Genomic DNA, 22,316 nt, shown 5'->3' on the forward strand with positions numbered 1-22,316 from the left:
ATTACGGCTTCCTTCTTATGTTCTTCAATTGTTACTGTTGCTGTTTGGTTCCTGTACATGCTAGCAATTGTTCTTCTATCCCTGTATTTGAACCATAATTTTTTTTAAATGCTGAACATTTTATTCCAGTCTACGTTATCGCATGCTTTTTCTAGGTCTATAAACGCCAAGTATGTTGGTTTGTTTTTCTTTAATCTTTCTTCTACTATTAATCTGAGGCCTAAAATTGCTTCCCATGTCCCTATACTTTTCCTTAAACCAAATTGGTCTTCTCCTAACCCTTCTTCCACTCTCCTCTCAATTCTTCTGTATAGAATTCTAGTTAAGATTTTTGATGCATGACTAGGTAAACTAATTAGTTAAACTGTATTCTGTATTCTTCACATTTATCTGCCCCTGCTTTCTTTGGTATCATGACTATAACGCTTTTTTTGAGGTCTGACGGAACTTTTTCATAAATATTACACACCAGCTTGTATAATCTATCAATCGCTTCCTCACCTGCACTGCGCAGTAATTCTACAAGTACTCCGTCTATTCCAGGAGCCTTTCTGCCATTTAAATCTTTTAATGCTCATACATACAAAAAAGATAAAATGTGCTATTTAACGTACAAAATAAATTCCTGATGCTGAAACCGATGACAATTATTTTTGAAGTATTGAAATGTAACTCATGTTTTTCTTAAAAAAACTAGTTTAATGAATTCCCTTCATTATTAAGGATCGGTTGTTTTTTTCTGGTTGCTATAGAATTATAATCTTTTCTAGGATGTGGATTGTGTTTTTTTCTGTGAGTTTTCTAAAAATTTTATATAAAAAAAATTTGAATCAATCAATATAAGAAAAGTTTATATTGTTCTATATAATCAAAAAGAGTTTATAATATTGTATTATGGGTAGATGTTTTTAATTAGACAGACATTTTTAAGTTGTAATTGGAAAGTATGATAGATTCAAATTTTCTATTTATTTAATACAACATTGTTTTTTGTTATGGAATATTTTATTATGTTAAAGCGTGTTAAAATATTTGGTGCAATGGTTTTCCCATTTATTTAACTCATTAACCTGAATAATTTTTTCAAGGATCTCATTAACGAGGGTCTAATACAAAACATCTTTATATTTCTTAATGGTCAGAACTCATTAAAAATGTAATAATGTGTGATCATTTTCTCATAACAACCTGTGTAGTTTGTCCTTTCTGTAAGTCTGGATCTTGCCTCATCTGTGTGGCCATTGATGATATTCAAATACCTTCATTTATGTTTAAGAAATGTGTTTTTTTCCACCATTTGTTCAAGTAATCGTTAACATCTAGTAACATTTACATTATGTTTGTTGGAAAATATTTTTCTTATGGAATTTTGTTTTTTTCTGTTCGTAAAAAATGGGGAGACTTGACAATAAGATAGAAACTGAATCAAAAACAAAATTATATAAAGAATTTATATTGAAAAAATGGAATTATTATCAATGTAGTTAAATAAATCTGTAGAAGATTTTTGCAAAAGATTGTTAATTACAATGATTTTAAAGTATATTATATTGAATGTACAATCCAGAAGTAATTGCAAAAGTAAATATAATAAAAGGATCTGATGGCAGCGAAAGTGTAAGTGGGAGAAATAGGGAAATTAAATTTAATAAATAAATGTACTTTAAAAAAAATTTCAACATTTCATAAGAAACCAGTGCAGAAAATAGAAAAATAAATGACTTTGTTTTAATGCGATGTTAAAATATCTAGAATAAATGAAATATGGAGAAAAAACCTTATTTAAGTTTCTCATAAATGATGTGAAATCTTTAAAAAATAAAAAAAAATTGTAGAAAAAACTAAGTGCAGAAAGTACAAACTAATCATTGTACAATGCACTATACAGCCTTATTAAGAACCTAAAGTTTTAAAAAGAACACCAACTCGCTGTTTGATGTTAGCCCATCATATGGATCTGTATGATCTAGTACAGAGGCTAGTATAGCTACCATAGAGATCCTTGTGATTCAGTGTCAATGTATTTAAGATATTGTTCATCTTTATGTATGTGTAATATAGCTATATACACATTAATAAGAGCTTACTGCTCTTATTAATATTGTTGAGTTTGAGGTAGTGAGTACAGTGACTGGGTTTACTATAGATGGCTTTTAACTGTTCATTGTATCCTAGTTTGAAACTGTGTCCTATTTGACCATTTCAGAACTTTCAATATATATATATATATATGTATATGTATATGTATAGCAGGGATGCTGTGATTGGTGTTTGTATTTGTCTTTTTCTTCTGAAAACCATATTGTATTCCAATTTTTTTAAACTTATGAACTATTTCCTCGTAGTCTTTGTTAATGTGATTTTTTAATGTTTATGTTTGTTTTTATTTTTATTTATTTTATGTTGTATTTTTTGTTACCGAAGAGTTTTTTTATCGGGATATTTTGGCTATATTTTTATTAATGTTTTGCATTCACTTCGTACAGTAAGATTGTGTCAGCATATTGATGTTTGTGTATTATTTTGTAAGCTAGTATGTTGTTTGTGAATATATACATACTCATAAACAAATATGTTTCTAATCAGAAAGCATGCTGTAGCCCTTCGTTTATCCTACAGCATTGATAAAACTGTTTTACACTAGGATTTGAAATTTTATCCTTATAAAATGATAATGGTGCAAAATCTAATAGAGTATGATAAAAATGAGAAAATTGGGTGACATATTGTGCAAAATTTATTAACTTGCTTACCAGTGAAATGGCTTACTGATATAGAAAATATAGATTCAAAAAACACCTACAAACTATTGTTCTGAAGCAATATATAGCTAAAAAAGGAAAATATATTTAAGTAATTTTTTGAAGAGGAGTTGAATATTAATTAAAAAGTTTTGGTAATTTGTGATCTTGATTAAAAAACTTCAACGCTTATAAAAAAAATTGTTTGTTAAAGTGCCTGATTAAAGATTTTAAATTTTGTTAAGGACAAAATATCCCCACCCTTTTTTCAAATTTTTGCAAATTTTTTAATACATTGTTTTCCTTTGAAGGGACCTAGTACCATGTTTGAAGAAAATTGGTTTATGGAATCTCCAGAGTTATTAGACAAAAAACAGAACAACATGTATGCGTATGTATATATGCAGACAAAAATCTATCTGACAAAAATACTTTTTTTAGACTGGAGCAAATTTGTTAAAACAATGTCTCAAGCCACAAAACTTATCTTGTTTTACTGGTCTATATATGAGGCTTGGCTGATAAATTTTGTACATATATACATAGCATGGGAATGAAAATAGATATTGGGATGAAATAAATATGGATAAAAGTATAATACCTTACCTACAAAATGCTGTATTTATTTTTCAATATAATCCCCATTTATACTGGTACACTTATCCCAACGTGTGACAAATTCATGTGAAAAATTATGGCGGTCTTTCTCGAATCCAAGTGGTCACAGCTTCCTTCACCACATTGTCGGTGGTGTAATGAGATTAGGACTTTTCTCAAGTCTTTACCTTCTTTTATTCTGCTGGACTAAGTTGTCTGTTTTTAAACTGATTATGCATCTGATGTAAACAGGTGCATCTCTACTTTTTACTACTTGATTATTTTAATATCTGATTTAGGCATCTTCTGAAATATTCTTTTTGTTGAACATATCTTTTGTTAGTTGATAGGCTTATTTTAATATTCTCATTCGCGCTTGATTGGCTTTATTTATCTAAACCATTAATTTGGGTTATTTCTCCCATATATTTAAATTTGTTGAATTTATTGATTTTCCCATATTTTGTTATTTTGCAACTTTAGGGAATCTTGGATGGTTATGAATTCTGTCTTTTTGGTAAATGTTTTTAGCCATAGTCATTTTTTTGAGTTTTCCATATCTCTTTCTTAAGTTTTTTCTTTGCTGTTTGCATGATTCTTTTGTAATTCTGCTGCAATCAAGCCATCACCTGTTACCTTGTTTATTTTCTTGATGAGTTTGTCTATTTTTATTTCCTTATGTGTTTTTGATTTGTCAGTTCATATTGCTGAATTTTGGAATTGAAATCTTACCTTAGGTTCGTCGTAGTTTAATAGTTTTTCAAAGTTCTTGCTAGAATTTTGTTGCTGTCTTTAGCATTTTTAACATTTAAATTTGGATGTTAATATTTAACAAAAGAAAGGTTTTTGTGATTTTCTCATGTAAAACCTTGCACATTAAAGTCGTCTAATAATAATAATAATAATAATAATAATATAACAGTCGCTGATCTGTTAATGTGTGTTGTAAGTCAATTAGAGTTGCAATTTATTTTTATTTTATAAATTATACAAATAATCATAAACATATTTAATTTGTAGCATTCATATTTTGTTTTGTATTACAGGATTTAGTACAACTGAAAGAGGAACCGCTAGATGTTATTAATGGTGATATTGAAAAAGATCCTTTAGCAATTGAAGAGTCCAACTTGGTTAAATTAGAAAATTTTAAAGTTGAAAATGAAAGTGTCACCTTAAAAAAGGTAAAAACTAATTCAGTTTTTAAAAGAATAGTATAATATTGTGAATAAACTTACTTCTCAGATGGCTCAGCAGCTCAATATAAAAATCGTAAAAATTTTGTGAATTTAATGTATGATGAGGATGACTTTGGTCCAGGGGCAGAATGGCATTCGTTTGCCACATCACATTAAAAAGTGCATTTGTTGGTTTTGGTGATAGTCTTAAAAGAAAAGATTAACATCAAAAGCAAGTTTACAACGCCCATAGCAAGATCAAGTAACAACAGTCACTCAGCTTTATTATTAGGCTTGGTCAAATATTAAAAATATGAATTTCATATTTGTTTCAAATGAAAAGTATTTAGCAAAACGATGGCAATCTAAGGTACTCAGAAGTTGCGTGCTTTTTTAGCAGTCAGGAAAGGATATTTTAAAACAAAAATTATTTCCAGAAATGAAGAATATGAACAACTTAAAGTTTTGCACGAAAGAGAAGTTGGTTTTCCTCAAATTTATGATATAAAAGGTTTTGTCTTGTGCATTATAATGGTGCTTTGTGGTTAGTTTGTGTATTACCTAGAAAAGAATCAACAGAAGAAGCGGAAGTAAGTTTTCCTCACTTTCAAGGTCCATCTCCTTTTTATGTTTTTCCAGCACACAGTGATATTCTAATATTACCTCGACAGGAAATACTAACAGAAGTTAATCCGTAAACTGTTTCTGGACATAGATACACATTATCTGAAAAGGAAATTACTTGGGCAAATGAAAAACTTCATTTGGTATTTCAAATAACCAAATAAACACTTTTAAAATTTAACTCGATACTAGAATGTTCTTGGTATAATTTTTAAGTAGCAATAATTAAAAGCCAATGAAAATATCAGATTACATTTATTAAATCATTATAAAAAATTTAATTATTTAGAAGCATTACTTTGAAAAATTAATTAGTACGTTACCATTCTCTCTTTTTCTGATTAGGTTCTGGAATCGCTGCAAGATATTTCTTCAGATGATGATATATATGAATATAAATGGAGTTTAGTCTTGTACAGTCTCAGGTCGACCATTCCTGAGATAGGCAGTTAATTGTAACCCAATACCAATATCCTTAATCTAGTAAAATTCAAATCTGTATAAAAGTACATATCTGTACTGCCTTTACTAGAATTTGAACCTTAGAACTTTCTTTTAAACAGATTTGAATACTAGATCATTAATAACTGTTTCCTTTTGCGGTTGAGTTTCAAATATAACCAGACATCTTAGGAATGGTTGACCTGAGATTGTACATGACTAAATTTCATTTACGTTCATACATATAATCCTCTGAAGTAATACGTTACATTCCAAAGACTAATTAGAAAAAGACAGTACATTAGCGTTATTCAATACATAAGTGCTGTTGATTTATTTTATGAAACTATTGTTAAAATTAATATAAACTAAATATTATTTATTTAAAATAACTGCTACTGGAGTGAAACTGTTAATTTAAGAATTTATAAAACTTTAATTTGAAATTCTTACTGATTTGCCTTACTTTCTGTATACTGTGTAAGATTTTAAGATTGTCAAAATGTACAAATCACGAATGCCGTAACTGTAATTATTTAAAGATCTGCTTTATTATATTTTAATTATTAGTCATACAGATATTATTCATATTATTGTATCTCTTCTAATAGAAGAGATAAGTCTTGAGAATTATATTTTATACATAATTATGTTTTATACTTGTGTTTTTATGATCACTTAAAAATGTTTGAGATTTATTGTTTTATTGTATATGTTTGAGATTGAGGATTATAAAGTAAAGTAAAATGTTAATGGCCAAATGATGAAGAGCTTGACAAACCACACAGTCAAACTCCTGGCCAGCATAGTTGTACAGTCCAAATATTCACCATGTTTTTTGTTTTTTTTTTTTATGTAATATTCTTTTAAACAATTGATTGTTAAACTTTTTCACCCACCACCCACATTGAGAATCAAAACGTTTCTAGCCTAAAACTTACCATCTGTTAAAAATAATAATTGCATTTCTCTTAAAAACAGCAACTGCAATTGTTTTTAAACGTGGCATATCCTATTTCTGAGTTGAATGTTACACTTTAAATGAGAGCAATTAAAATGGATATTTACTTGTATAGTTATATAACTATATATATATATATATATCATCATTCATTCTAATTTTTTCAGGAGAGCAGAAAAACCTTTGAAATTGAATTAACAGAATGTAATATAACAGTTATATCATAAATTTAATCTAAGATTTCTAATTACCTGTATTTAAGATAAATTATTTTTTTCATCTATTATTTGCTTAGAAGATTTCTTACAATTCAAAAAACATGTAGGTTATGTCAAACAATGGTGATCGGCTACATAGGGCCTTTTGAACTTGGATGTTTTAGTTATAGTTGAAAAATATGCTTTGAAAAACATCTGTCTGCCTAGAAACTTAATTTTGCCTGCTCTTTTCTTGAACTGAAACCTAATACAAGTGTTCATGATATTATTAGGTTTATATTATAAAATGTTTTTTCTGAATTATTGAAATTACTAGGAAACAAAATAATTGTAGAGATAGAATGTAAAGACGTTACTTACAACAAAACACTTTCATTTTTTTAGATAACAGTACAAAAATACATTATAAGAGATATTTAATTGGTTAATTACCATTAGGTTTACAAACTAAAAATAAACTAATGAATAACTATTGCTTCATTAGTACACTGAAAATATAAAAACATTCTTAAAAATTAATGACAAAAAAAAATATAGTAACATTACAAGAGATATTTAATTAGTTTCTTATCCTACTGACTTGTATTATAACTAATCAGACTTTTATAAACAAAAAATTAAACTTTGTATTGAATTATTATAATAAGGTTTGCTAACTAAAAATAAAACTAATGAATAACTGTTGCTTCATTAGTATATTGTGAAAATATAAAAACGCTCTTAAAAGTTTAAAGTAACAGTTCTATACATTATAGTTTTACATAAATGTACAGTATAATATTATTTTATTAAAAATATTAATTTGTTGACACCTGTCTTCAAATTTTTTTAAAATTTCTTTTAAATTTCTTTTTACCTTAACATGTTCTATTGCGCTCCTCTTTTTCTGCATAACTGAATGAAAGACCATCATAGAAGGGCCAAAAATCTTTATCTTAACTTCTTTAAGCTCCTGGAGATTTTGATTTTTTTTTGTGTCACTCTTTCTCTCTCTCTCTCTCTCTCTGACAGAGAGGTTATCTCTCTCTTAGAGAGATCAGGTTCAAACCTACTAAACGTTAGTTGCTTTTATACGGATTTAAAAACTAAACCATGCATACTGATATGCTTTGGTGGCACCTTATTTCTCAGGAATGGTAGGCCTGAGTACATAATTACACATTGTTTACGTATCATGCTGATCCAATTGGACCATGGTGACGTTACTTTGTTGTTAATTTTATTACAACGCACTCATTAAGAAAATAAAACTCATATTTGTAATAGTTTTTGTAAATTCCATAGATAGTAAATTCGTATAAAAAAATATTGAACAAGATTTTTCATTTCCTGGCATATTTCTGTCTTAATTCTTTGATTTTATTTTTTTAATTATGGTTTTTAATCCCCTTTTGTTCTTTATTTTAGTGCAAAACCATGTTATTATGCCCTTTATTTTTCACTAAACCTTTGTTATTTCACCCATTTATTTTTTAGTTCACATTTTGGTTTGAAATTATGAAATTCCACAAAAACTAATTTAAGTACTTTTATTATTATTCAGTTTAATGACGAAAATTATATAATTAACTAACTGGACGTGATGTTGACTGAAATATGTGAATATACATCTGCTGTGTATGTAGCAAATGTTATTTTAACTGACAGTGGTGTTGAAGAGGCCATTTGCCGAATTAATTCTTTGATGGGCCCAGAATATATTCATCCTCTTTTAGTGAAGAAATACTCTGCCATATGGTGTGGTTTTTAACTAAGCTCTTCAATCGTGTATATGTAACATATAACTAAATTAAACTAATGTAATTTATAAAAACTAGGAAACGTGGAGAACAGATGTGTAGCTTGCCTTACTCCAGATCTAACTTAAAAATTGGCTTAGAGATAAAATTATTTTTTTAACATATGGAATTCTTTTTTCGGTTTTCATATTGTGATCGTTACAGGTTCCATTTCCTTATAAGCTGCCTTGTTCTATATTACCCTTCAGTGCCCTTCTGTGTAGTAGTTTTTGTTTATGCAGGTCATTGCTATTCTTTCGAGTTTTAGAATGCTGTGTGGCTTGTTTGGAATATAGTTTCACTACCGTATATTATTACAGTTGGACGACGACCGGTAATGTTTGAGTTTGGTGGCTATGAGAGGCATTTTTTGTTGTGTGTGTTGTTAGTGAGGTTTTGTGCTGTTGACAGTTTGTCGATTCTATTTCTGCATGTGGTTTTCTTGTTTAAGTTGTATGTGACTATTTTTCCAAGGTATATGAATTTTTCTACTTTTTTAATCTCTTGATTATTTACTGATATTTTGTTTGTAAGTGGAAAGTTAGTTAACATCAGTTTTGTTCTTTTAAAAAGAGATTTTTAAGCTTATTCTGTGTGGTATCTCCAGTGGTGAACTTATTTATGTTTTGGCTTCTTGGATGCTATTTGCCAGGAGGACTAGATCGTCAGTAAGGCCTAGGCAGTTTAGTTTTATGTTTTCTTTTGTCTTGCTTGGTATTTATTTCATACCACTCCTCATTGCGAATTCCAAGGCGCAATTGAACAGTGGGGTAGTCCATCTTCCTGTATCAGCCTTGTGCATATCATGAATGGGTCTATAATAGTAGTGACAACCACAACCTTATGAACCACCAGATGGTAATTAACACAAGACTGTTAAATTGGAGCCATGAGAAAGCAAATAGAGCCCTCTACAACACAGGAAGTATTTCAGTTCTCAAATCATCTTCATTAAATAGTACTGATGTTATAACAAGTTACTAATGTTTTATTCTTAACTATACATTTTATAATATTTGGCTAAGAACACATTATCCTGGTACGATAAGCGCTAATTACATTTTAAAGTGAGTTGTTGTGTTATTGAATAGTATTAAAATTGATAAATCGCTATTTAAATAAAAGATATTTACCAAAGCTATATTGCTTTCCCCACATCAACAACCAACTCTATGATCTTTTAAGGAAAAATAATACTTTTTATATTGCGCCTACTTGTGTGCTCACAGTTTATTGTTTTATCTAATTATCTATAAAGGATTATTTCTGTCGCTTAATTAGCAATGTCAATATTGCATTCAGTGTATATCTATTTTATTGCCAACTCTAATAAAAAATTCACTAGGTGATTCATAACTATCTCTGCTAATCTGTCATACCCTTATTCTTTAGCATTTTGATTTTATATTTTCTATATACGCAGTTTATTGTTTAATCTGTTCTAAAAATTTTAACTATTAAGTTTGTTTTATCTTTTGTAATACTTATTTAAACATTGACATCTGGATAATTTATCTTTTAATTTAATTCACTTTCTTAGTTAAAAAAAGAAGTAGGGTTATGTTTTTAACTGACCAAGGCTTAGCTTTACAGAAATTTAATAGTCTTAGCAGTATTTTTGGCATATTCAATTCCTTTATTCAGTTTATTGATAATGAAAACATCATTAACGGATAATGAAAACATCATGCAACAGAATCGGTTTTTGATAATCAGTCCTTTGAAACTGAGCAGATATACAGATATTTCCCGTAACACACAAATAGCATTGAAAATCGTGAACCCAATTCGCTTGTAGGAGATGAAATTTACAAACAAATCAAAATAACATACTAAGCAAACATACAAAAAAGATAAAATGTGCTATTTAACGTACAAAATAAATTCCTGATGCTGAAACCGATGACAATTATTTTTGAAGTATTGAAATGTAACTCATGTTTTTCTTAAAAAAACTAGTTTAATGAATTCCCTTCGTTATTAAGGATCGGTTGTTTTTTTCTGGTTGCTATAGAATTATAATATTTTCTAGGATGTGGATTGTGTTTTTTTCTGTGAGTTTTCTAAAAATTTTATATAAAAAAAATTTGAATCAATCAATATAAGAAAAGTTTATATTGTTCTATATAATCAAAAAGAGTTTATAATATTTCTTCAAGTTAGGTTCTATGTAAAATCAGAAATCATGAATTTAGAAAAGAAAATCAAAATCAGGGTTCCAGGGATTGTAGAATTAACATAAAACAACATATTACAGATAAAAATAACGTAGTGAACTTACATTCTAATTACCAAGATTTATGGTTTCTGTGGGGAAAAGTAAGTGAGGATTAAAAACTACTAATTTTTTGTTACTTTAGATTTAATTACATCGTATTGCAGCAAAGAGTTTTGAGACTTGTTGCCAGGTGAATTGTGCTACTTACATTATATGTTATGTGTGATCTGTTGGATATCACATTGATATTGTTGGATATATTACATTGTTGCAGGGGATTTATCATGTAAGTTATTTGTATGTCTGTTATGTTAAGTGATATATCCATAATGGTTGTAGGTGACTTGACTTGAATTTTAATTTTTTCTTTAAATTCATGTTGCCATCTTCAGGTATAACTTGGGAAAGTGAGGAGGGTAGTTGTTTCCCAATGATTTTTCTGAACCAAATGTGTGATTGCTTAAAGGCATGCCAGGTCTACTAAAATGCAGGCAGTATTAAGCCATACAAATGACACTTTCATTCTGTTCATTAAGGAACTTACTACAGTGAATATTGTACTCTCAGAGTACAAAATATTGCTAATGGTGCATCTTTTACATCAGGTCGTTTATATATGTCTCACTTAAAAGAAAAACTGGGATAGATAATAAAGAAACTAATTAATTACTCCTTTTTTTTGTAAAATGAATGTACGCTATTCACCGGACTGCTTAACTCAGAAGTAGTATTATTTGTTTAGAAAATCATATTTTGGCATTATTATCTATATTTGTTTACTTTGCAATCAGTCTCATGATGAATATGATTTGTATACACATTTATGTTAATTATCAACTGTTAAATGATAAACCACTCCAAATTTAATAATTACTTAGTTTGTAAAACTTAATGCTTTCAATTATTCTTGCAACCATCTTCAGTGACTGGTGTTGCTGTTCTTTCTCTTGGCATTTATTATGTATTATGGGTAGATGTTTTTAATTAGACAGACATTTTTAAGTTGTAATTTGAAAGTATGCTAGATTCAAATTTTCTATTTATTTAATACAACATTGTTTTTTGTTATGGAATATTTTATTATGTTAAAGCGTGTTAAAATATTTGGTGCAATGGTTTTCCCATTTATTTAACTCATTAACCTGAATAATTTTTTCAAGGATCTCATTAACGAGGGTCTAATACAAAACATCTTTATATTTCTTAATGGTCAGAACTCATTAAAAATGTAATAATGTGTGATCATTTTCTCATAACAACCTGTGTAGTTTGTCCTTTCTGTAAGTCTGGATCTTGCCTCATCTGTGTGGCCATTGATGATATTCAAATACCTTCATTTATGTTTAAGAAATGTGTTTTTTTCCACCATTTGTTCAAGTAATCGTTAACATCTAGTAACATTTACATTATGTTTGTTGGAAAATATTTTTCTTATGGAATTTTGTTTTTTTCTGTTCGTAAAAAATGGGGAGACTTGACAATAAGATAGAAACTGAATCAAAAACAAAATTATATAAAGAATTTATATTGAAAAAATGGAATTATTATCAATGTAGTTAAATAAATCTGTAGAAGATTTTTGCAAAAGATTGTTAATTACAATGATGATTTTAAAGTATATTATATTGAATGTACAATCCAGAAGTAATTGCAAAAGTAAATATAATAAAAGGATCTGATGGCAGCGAAAGTGTAAGAGGGAGAAATAGGGAAATTAAATTTAATAAATAAATGTACTTTAAAAAAAATGTCAACATTTCATAAGAAACCAGTGCAGAAAATAGAAAAATAAATGACTTTGTTTTAATGCGATGTTAAAATATCTAGAATAAATGAAATATGGAGAAAAAACCTTATTTAAGTTTCTCATAAATGATGTGAAATCTTTAAAAAATAAAAAAAAATTGTAGAAAAAACTAAGTGCAGAAAGTACAAACTAATCATTGTACAATGCACTATACAGCCTTATTAAGAACCTAAAGTTTTAAAAAGAACACCAACTCGCTGTTTGATGTTAGCCCATCATATGGATCTGTATGATCTAGTACAGAGGCTAGTATAGCTACCATAGAGATCCTTGTGATTCAGTGTCAATGTATTTAAGATATTGTTCATCTTTATGTATGTGTAATATAGCTATATACACATTAATAAGAGCTTACTGCTCTTATTAATATTGTTGAGTTTGAGGTAGTGAGTACAGTGACTGGGTTTACTATAGATGGCTTTTAACTGTTCATTGTATCCTAGTTTGAAACTGTGTCCTATTTGACCATTTCAGAACTTTCAATATATATATATATATATGTATATGTATATGTATATGTATAGCAGGGATGCTGTGATTGGTGTTTGTATTTGTCTTTTTCTTCTGAAAACCATATTGTATTCCAATTTTTTTAAACTTATGAACTATTTCCTCGTAGTCTTTGTTAATGTGATTTTTTAATGTTTATGTTTGTTTTTATTTTTATTTATTTTATGTTGTATTTTTTGTTACCGAAGAGTTTTTTTATCGGGATATTTTGGCTATATTTTTATTAATGTTTTGCATTCACTTCATACAGTAAGATTGTGTCAGCATATTGATGTTTGTGTATTATTTTGTAAGCTAGTATGTTGTTTGTGAATATATACATACTCATAAACAAATATGTTTCTAATCAGAAAGCATGCTGTAGCCCTTCGTTTATCCTACAGCATTGATAAAACTGTTTTACACTAGGATTTGAAATTTTATCCTTATAAAATGATAATGGTGCAAAATCTAATAGAGTATGATAAAAATGAGAAAATTGGGTGACATATTGTGCAAAATTTATTAACTTGCTTACCAGTGAAATGGCTTACTGATATAGAAAATATAGATTCAAAAAACACCTACAAACTATTGTTCTGAAGCAATATATAGCTAAAAAAGGAAAATATATTTAAGTAATTTTTTGAAGAGGAGTTGAATATTAATTAAAAAGTTTTGGTAATTTGTGATCTTGATTAAAAAACTTCAACGCTTATAAAAAAAATTGTTTGTTAAAGTGCCTGATTAAAGATTTTAAATTTTGTTAAGGACAAAATATCCCCACCCTTTTTTCAAATTTTTGCAAATTTTTTAATACATTGTTTTCCTTTGAAGGGACCTAGTACCATGTTTGAAGAAAATTGGTTTATGGAATCTCCAGAGTTATTAGACAAAAAACAGAACAACATGTATGCGTATGTATATATGCAGAAAAAAATCTATCTGACAAAAATACTTTTTTTAGACTGGAGCAAATTTGTTAAAACAATGTCTCAAGCCACAAAACTTATCTTGTTTTACTGGTCTATATATGAGGCTTGGCTGATAAATTTTGTACATATATACATAGCATGGGAATGAAAATAGATATTGGGATGAAATAAAAATGGATAAAAGTGTAATACCTTACCTACAAAATGCTGTATTTATTTTTCAATATAATCCCCATTTATACTGGTACACTTATCCCAACGTGTGACAAATTCATGTGAAAAATTATGGCGGTCTTTCTCGAATCCAAGTGGTCACAGCTTCCTTCACCACATTGTCGGTGGTGTAATGAGATTAGGACTTTTCTCAAGTCTTTACCTTCTTTTATTCTGTTGGACTAAGTTGTCTGTTTTTAAACTGATTATGCATCTGATGTAAACAGGTGCATCTCTACTTTTTACTACTTGATTATTTTAATATCTGATTTAGGCATCTTCTGAAATATTCTTTTTGTTGAAGATATCTTTTGTTAGTTGATAGGCTTATTTTAATATTCTCATTCGCGCTTGATTGGCTTTATTTATCTAAACCATTAATTTGGGTTATTTCTCCCATATATTTAAATTTGTTGAATTTATTGATTTTCCCATATTTTGTTATTTTGCAACTTTAGGGAATCTTGGATGGTTATGAATTCTGTCTTTTTTGTAAATGTTTTTAGCCATAGTCATTTTTTTGAGTTTTCCATATCTCTTTCTTAAGTTTTTTCTTTGCTGTTTGCATGATTCTTTTGTAATTCTGCTGCAATCAAGCCATCACCTGTTACCTTGTTTATTTTCTTGATGAGTTTGTCTATTTTTATTTCCTTATGTGTTTTTGATTTGTCAGTTCATATTGCTGAATTTTGGAATTGAAATCCTACCTTAGGTTCGTCGTAGTTTAATAGTTTTTCAAAGTTCTTGCTAGAATTTTGTTGCTGTCTTTAGCATTTTTAACATTTAAATTTGGATGTTAATATTTAACAAAAGAAAGGTTTTTGTGATTTTCTCATGTAAAACCTTGCACATTAAAGTCGTCTAATAATAATAATAATAATAATAATATAACAGTCGCTGATCTGTTAATGTGTGTTGTAAGTCAATTAGAGTTGCAATTTATTTTTATTTTATAAATTATACAAATAATCATAAACATATTTAATTTGTAGCATTCATATTTTGTTTTGTATTACAGGATTTAGTACAACTGAAAGAGGAACCGCTAGATGTTATTAATGGTGATATTGAAAAAGATCCTTTAGCAATTGAAGAGTCCAACTTGGTTAAATTAGAAAATTTTAAAGTTGAAAATGAAAGTGTCACCTTAAAAAAGGTAAAAACTAATTCAGTTTTTAAAAGAATAGTATAATATTGTGAATAAACTTACTTCTCAGATGGCTCAGCAGCTCAATATAAAAATCGTAAAAATTTTGTGAATTTAATGTATGATGAGGATGACTTTGGTCCAGGGGCAGAATGGCATTCGTTTGCCACATCACATTAAAAAGTGCATTTGTTGGTTTTGGTGATAGTCTTAAAAGAAAAGATTAACATCAAAAGCAAGTTTACAACGCCCATAGCAAGATCAAGTAACAACAGTCACTCAGCTTTATTATTAGGCTTGGTCAAATATTAAAAATATGAATTTCATATTTGTTTCAAATGAAAAGTATTTAGCAAAACGATGGCAATCTAAGGTACTCAGAAGTTGCGTGCTTTTTTACCAGTCAGGAAAGGATATTTTAAAACAAAAATTATTTCCAGAAATGAAGAATATGAACAACTTAAAGTTTTGCACGAAAGAGAAGTTGGTTTTCCTCAAATTTATGATATAAAAGGTTTTGTCTTGTGCATTATAATGGTGCTTTGTGGTTAGTTTGTGTATTATCTAGAAAAGAATCAACAGAAGAAGCGGAAGTAAGTTTTCCTCACTTTCAAGGTCCATCTCCTTTTTATGTTTTTCCAGCACACAGTGATATTCTAATATTACCTCGACAGGAAATACTAACAGAAGTTAATCCGTAAACTGTTTCTGGACATAGATACACATTATCTGAAAAGGAAATTACTTGGGCAAATGAAAAACTTCATTTGGTATTTCAAATAACCAAATAAACACTTTTAAAATTTAACTCGATACTAGAATGTTCTTGGTATAATTTTTAAGTAGCAATAATTAAAAGCCAATGAAAATATCAGATTACATTTATTAAATCATTATAAAAAATTTAATTATTTAGAAGCATTACTTTGAAAAATTAATTAGTACGTTACCATTCTCTCTTTTTCTGATTAGGTTCTGGAATCGCTGCAAGATATTTCTTCAGATGATGATATATATGAATATAAATGGAGTTTAGTCTTGTACAGTCTCAGGTCGACCATTCCTGAGATAGGCAGTTAATTGTAACCCAATACCAATATCCTTAATCTAGTAAAATTCAAATCTGTATAAAAGTACATATCTGTACTGCCTTTACTAGAATTTGAACCTTAGAACTTTCTTTTAAACAGATTTGAATACTAGATCATTAATAACTGTTTCCTTTTGCGGTTGAGTTTCAAATATAACCAGACAACTTAGGAATGGTTGACCTGAGATTGTACATGACTAAATTTCATTTACGTTCATACATATAATCCTCTGAAGTAGTACGTTACATTCCAAAGACTAATTAGAAAAAGACAGTACATTAGCGTTATTCAATACATAAGTGCTGTTGATTTATTTTATGAAACTATTGTTAAAATTAATATAAACTAAATATTATTTATTTAAAATAACTGCTACTGGAGTGAAACTGTTAATTTAAGAATTTATAAAACTTTAATTTGAAATTCTTACTGATTTGCCTTACTTTCTGTATACTGTGTAAGATTTTAAGATTGTCAAAATGTACAAATCACGAATGCCGTAACTGTAATTATTTAAAGATCTGCTTTATTATATTTTAATTATTAGTCATACAGATATTATTCATATTATTGTATCTCTTCTAATAGAAGAGATAAGTCTTGAGAATTATATTTTATACATAATTATGTTTTATACTTGTGTTTTTATGATCACTTAAAAATGTTTGAGATTTATTGTTTTATTGTATATGTTTGAGATTGAGGATTATAAAGTAAAGTAAAATGTTAATGGCCAAATGATGAAGAGCTTGACAAACCACACAGTCAAACTCCTGGCCAGCATAGTTGTACAGTCCAAATATTCACCATGTTTTTTGTTTTTTTTTTTTATGTAATATTCTTTTAAACAATTGATTGTTAAACTTTTTCACCCACCACCCACATTGAGAATCAAAACGTTTCTAGCCTAAAACTTACCATCTGTTAAAAATAATAATTGCAGTTCTCTTAAAAACAGCAACTGCAATTGTTTTTAAACGTGGCATATCCTATTTCTGAGTTGAATGTTACACTTTAAATGAGAGCAATTAAAATGGATATTTAATTGTATAGTTATATAACTATATATATATATATATATATCATCATTCATTCTAATTTTTTCAGGAGAGCAGAAAAACCTTTGAAATTGAATTAACAGAATGTAATATAACAGTTATATCATAAATTTAATCTAAGATTTCTAATTACCTGTATTTAAGATAAATTATTTTTTTCATCTATTACTTGCTTAGAAGATTTCTTACAATTCAAAAAACATGTAGGTTATGTCAAACAATGGTGATCGGCTACATAGGGCCTTTTGAACTTGGATGTTTTAGTTATAGTTGAAAAATATGCTTTGAAAAACATCTGTCTGCCTAGGAACTTAATTTTGCCTGCTCTTTTCTTGAACTGAAACCTAATACAAGTGTTCATGATATTATTAGGTTTATATTATAAAATGTTTTTCTGAATTATTGAAATTACTAGGAAACAAAATAATTGTAGAGATAGAATGTAAAGACGTTACTTACAACAAAACACTTTCATTTTTTTAGATAACAGTACAAAAATACATTATAAGAGATATTTAATTGGTTAATTACCATTAGGTTTACAAACTAAAAATAAACTAATGAATAACTATTGCTTCATTAGTACACTGAAAATATAAAAACATTCTTAAAAATTAATGACAAAAAAAAATATAGTAACATTACAAGAGATATTTAATTAGTTTCTTATCCTACTGACTTGTATTATAACTAATCAGACTTTTATAAACAAAAAATTAAACTTTGTATTGAATTATTATAATAAGGTTTGCTAACTAAAAATAAAACTAATGAATAACTGTTGCTTCATTAGTATATTGTGAAAATATAAAAACGCTCTTAAAAGTTTAAAGTAACAGTTCTATACATTATAGTTTTACATAAATTTACAGTATAATATTATTTTATTAAAAATATTAATTTGTTGACACCTGTCTTCAAATTTTTTTAAAATTTCTTTTAAATTTCTTTTTACCTTAACATGTTCTATTGCGCTCCTCTTTTTCTGCATAACTGAATGAAAGACCATCATAGAAGGGCCAAAAATCTTTATCTTAACTTCTTTAAGCTCCTGGAGATTTTGATTTTTTTTTGTGTCACTCTTTCTCTCTCTCTCTCTCTCTCTGACAGAGAGGTTATCTCTCTCTTAGAGAGATCAGGTTCAAACCTACTAAACGTTAGTTGCTTTTATACGGATTTAAAAACTAAACCATGCATACTGATATGCTTTGGTGGCACCTTATTTCTCAGGAATGGTAGGCCTGAGTACATAATTACACATTGTTTACGTATCATGCTGATCCAATTGGACCATGGTGACGTTACTTTGTTGTTAATTTTATTACAACGCACTCATTAAGAAAATAAAACTCATATTTGTAATAGTTTTTGTAAATTCCATAGATAGTAAATTCGTATAAAAAAATATTGAACAAGATTTTTCATTTCCTGGCATATTTCTGTCTTAATTCTTTGATTTTATTTTTTTAATTATGGTTTTTAATCCCTTTTTGTTCTTTATTTTAGTGCAAAACCATGTTATTATGCCCTTTATTTTTCACTAAACCTTTGTTATTTCACCCATTTATTTTTTAGTTCACATTTTGGTTTGAAATTATGAAATTCCACAAAAACTAATTTAAGTACTTTTATTATTATTCAGTTTAATGACGAAAATTATATAATTAACTAACTGGACGTGATGTTGACTGAAATATGTGAATATACATCTGCTGTGTATGTAGCAAATGTTATTTTAACTGACAGTGGTGTTGAAGAGGCCATTTGCCGAATTAATTCTTTGATGGGCCCAGAATATATTCATCCTCTTTTAGTGAAGAAATACTCTGCCATATGGTGTGGTTTTTAACTAAGCTCTTCAATCGTGTATATGTAACATATAACTAAATTAAACTAATGTAATTTATAAAAACTAGGAAACGTGGAGAACAGATGTGTAGCTTGCCTTACTCCAGATCTAACTTAAAAATTGGCTTAGAGATAAAATTATTTTTTTAACATATGGAATTCTTTTTTCGGTTTTCATATTGTGATCGTTACAGGTTCCATTTCCTTATAAGCTGCCTTGTTCTATATTACCCTTCAGTGCCCTTCTGTGTAGTAGTTTTTGTTTATGCAGGTCATTGCTATTCTTTCGAGTTTTAGAATGCTGTGTGGCTTGTTTGGAATATAGTTTCACTACTTTATATTATTACAGTTGGACGACGACCGGTAATGTTTGAGTTTGGTGGCTATGAGAGGCATTTTTTGTTGTGTGTGTTGTTAGTGAGGTTTTGTGCTGTTGACAGTTTGTCGATTCTATTTCTGCATGTGGTTTTCTTGTTTAAGTTGTATGTGACTATTTTTCCAAGGTATATGAATTTTTCTACTTTTTTAATCTCTTGATTATTTACTGATATTTTGTTTGTAAGTGGAAAGTTAGTTAACATCAGTTTTGTTCTTTTAAAAAGAGATTTTTAAGCTTATTCTGTGTGGTATCTCCAGTGGTGAACTTATTTATGTTTTGGCTTCTTGGATGCTATTTGCCAGGAGGACTAGATCGTCAGTAAGGCCTAGGCAGTTTAGTTTTATGTTTTCTTTTGTCTTGCTTGGTATTTATTTCATACCACTCCTCATTGCGAATTCCAAGGCGCAATTGAACAGTGGGGTAGTCCATCTTCCTGTATCAGCCTTGTGCATATCATGAATGGGTCTATAATAGTAGTGACAACCACAACCTTATGAACCACCAGATGGTAATTAACACAAGACTGTTAAATTGGAGCCATGAGAAAGCAAATAGAGCCCTCTACAACACAGGAAGTATTTCAGTTCTCAAATCATCTTCATTAAATAGTACTGATGTTATAACAAGTTACTAATGTTTTATTCTTAACTATACATTTTATAATATTTGGCTAAGAACACATTATCCTGGTACGATAAGCGCTAATTACATTTTAAAGTGAGTTGTTGTGTTATTGAATAGTATTAAAATTGATAAATCGCTATTTAAATAAAAGATATTTACCAAAGCTATATTGCTTTCCCCACATCAACAACCAACTCTATGATCTTTTAAGGAAAAATAATACTTTTTATATTGCGCCTACTTGTGTGCTCACAGTTTATTGTTTTATCTAATTATCTATAAAGGATTATTTCTGTCGCTTAATTAGCAATGTCAATATTGCATTCAGTGTATATCTATTTTATTGCCAACTCTAATAAAAAATTCACTAGGTGATTCATAACTATCTCTGCTAATCTGTCATACCCTTATTCTTTAGCATTTTGATTTTATATTTTCTATATACGCAGTTTATTGTTTAATCTGTTCTAAAAATTTTAACTATTAAGTTTGTTTTATCTTTTGTAATACTTATTTAAACATTGACATCTGGATAATTTATCTTTTAATTTAATTCACTTTCTTAGTTAAAAAAAGAAGTAGGGTTATGTTTTTAACTGACCAAGGCTTAGCTTTACAGAAATTTAATAGTCTTAGCAGTATTTTTGGCATATTCAATTCCTTTATTCAGTTTATTGATAATGAAAACATCATTAACGGATAATGAAAACATCATGCAACAGAATCGGTTTTTGATAATCAGTCCTTTGAAACTGAGCAGATATACAGATATTTCCCGTAACACACAAATAGCATTGAAAATCGTGAACCCAATTCGCTTGTAGGAGATGAAATTTACAAACAAATCAAAATAACATACTAAGCAAACATACAAAAAAGATAAAATGTGCTATTTAACGTACAAAATAAATTCCTGATGCTGAAACCGATGACAATTATTTTTGAAGTATTGAAATGTAACTCATGTTTTTCTTAAAAAAACTAGTTTAATGAATTCCCTTCGTTATTAAGGATCGGTTGTTTTTTTCTGGTTGCTATAGAATTATAATCTTTTCTAGGATGTGGATTGTGTTTTTTTCTGTGAGTTTTCTAAAAATTTTATATAAAAAAAATTTGAATCAATCAATATAAGAACAGTTTATATTGTTCTATATAATCAAAAAGAGTTTATAATATTTCTTCAAGTTAGGTTCTGTGTAAAATCAGAAATCATGAATTTAGAAAAGAAAATCAAAATCAGGGTTCCAGGGATTGTAGAATTAACATAAAACAACATATTACAGATAAAAATAACGTAGTGAACTTACATTCTAATTACCAAGATTTATGGTTTCTGTGGGGAAAAGTAAGTGAGGATTAAAAACTACTAATTTTTTGTTACTTTAGATTTAATTACATCGTATTGCAGCAAAGAGTTTTGAGACTTGTTGCCAGGTGAATTGTGCTACTTACATTATATGTTATGTGTGATCTGTTGGATATCACATTGATATTGTTGGATATATTACATTGTTGCAGGGGATTTATCATGTAAGTTATTTGTATGTCTGTTATGTTAAGTGATATATCCATAATGGTTGTAGGTGACTTGACTTGAATTTTAATTTTTTCTTTAAATTCATGTTGCCATCTTCAGGTATAACTTGGGAAAGTGAGGAGGGTAGTTGTTTCCCAATGATTTTTCTGAACCAAATGTGTGATTGCTTAAAGGCATGCCAGGTCTACTAAAATGCAGGCAGTATTAAGCCATACAAATGACACTTTCATTCTGTTCATTAAGGAACTTACTACAGTGAATATTGTACTCTCAGAGTACAAAATATTGCTAATGGTGCATCTTTTACATCAGGTCGTTTATATATGTCTCACTTAAAAGAAAAACTGGGATAGATAATAAAGAAACTAATTAATTACTCCTTTTTTTTGTAAAATGAATGTACGCTATTCACCGGACTGCTTAACTCAGAAG

At 28.3% G+C, this 22,316-nt stretch overlaps 1 protein-coding gene across 2 annotated transcripts in view; it reads left to right on the forward strand.

Moving 5' to 3' along the window:
• Positions 1 to 8,486, forward strand: part of LOC142324157 (uncharacterized) — a 70,708-nt gene extending 62,222 nt beyond the window's left edge. The window contains exons 5-6 of one of the 2 annotated variants that reach the window (XM_075364870.1): positions 4,385 to 4,522; positions 8,304 to 8,486. In XM_075364870.1, coding sequence (XP_075220985.1) covers positions 4,385 to 4,522; positions 8,304 to 8,333 — 168 coding nt within the window. In that variant the 3' untranslated portion in view covers positions 8,334 to 8,486. Of the gene's footprint in view, positions 1 to 4,384; positions 5,070 to 8,303 lie in introns of those variants that run through there. The other variant, XM_075364869.1, reaches the window with a different exon arrangement.
• The last annotated feature ends 13,830 nt before the right edge of the window (positions 8,487 to 22,316 follow it).

Source organism: Lycorma delicatula, chromosome 4 (genome assembly GCF_047948215.1).
Source record: "Lycorma delicatula isolate Av1 chromosome 4, ASM4794821v1, whole genome shotgun sequence".
Taxonomy (NCBI): domain Eukaryota; kingdom Metazoa; phylum Arthropoda; class Insecta; order Hemiptera; family Fulgoridae; genus Lycorma; species Lycorma delicatula.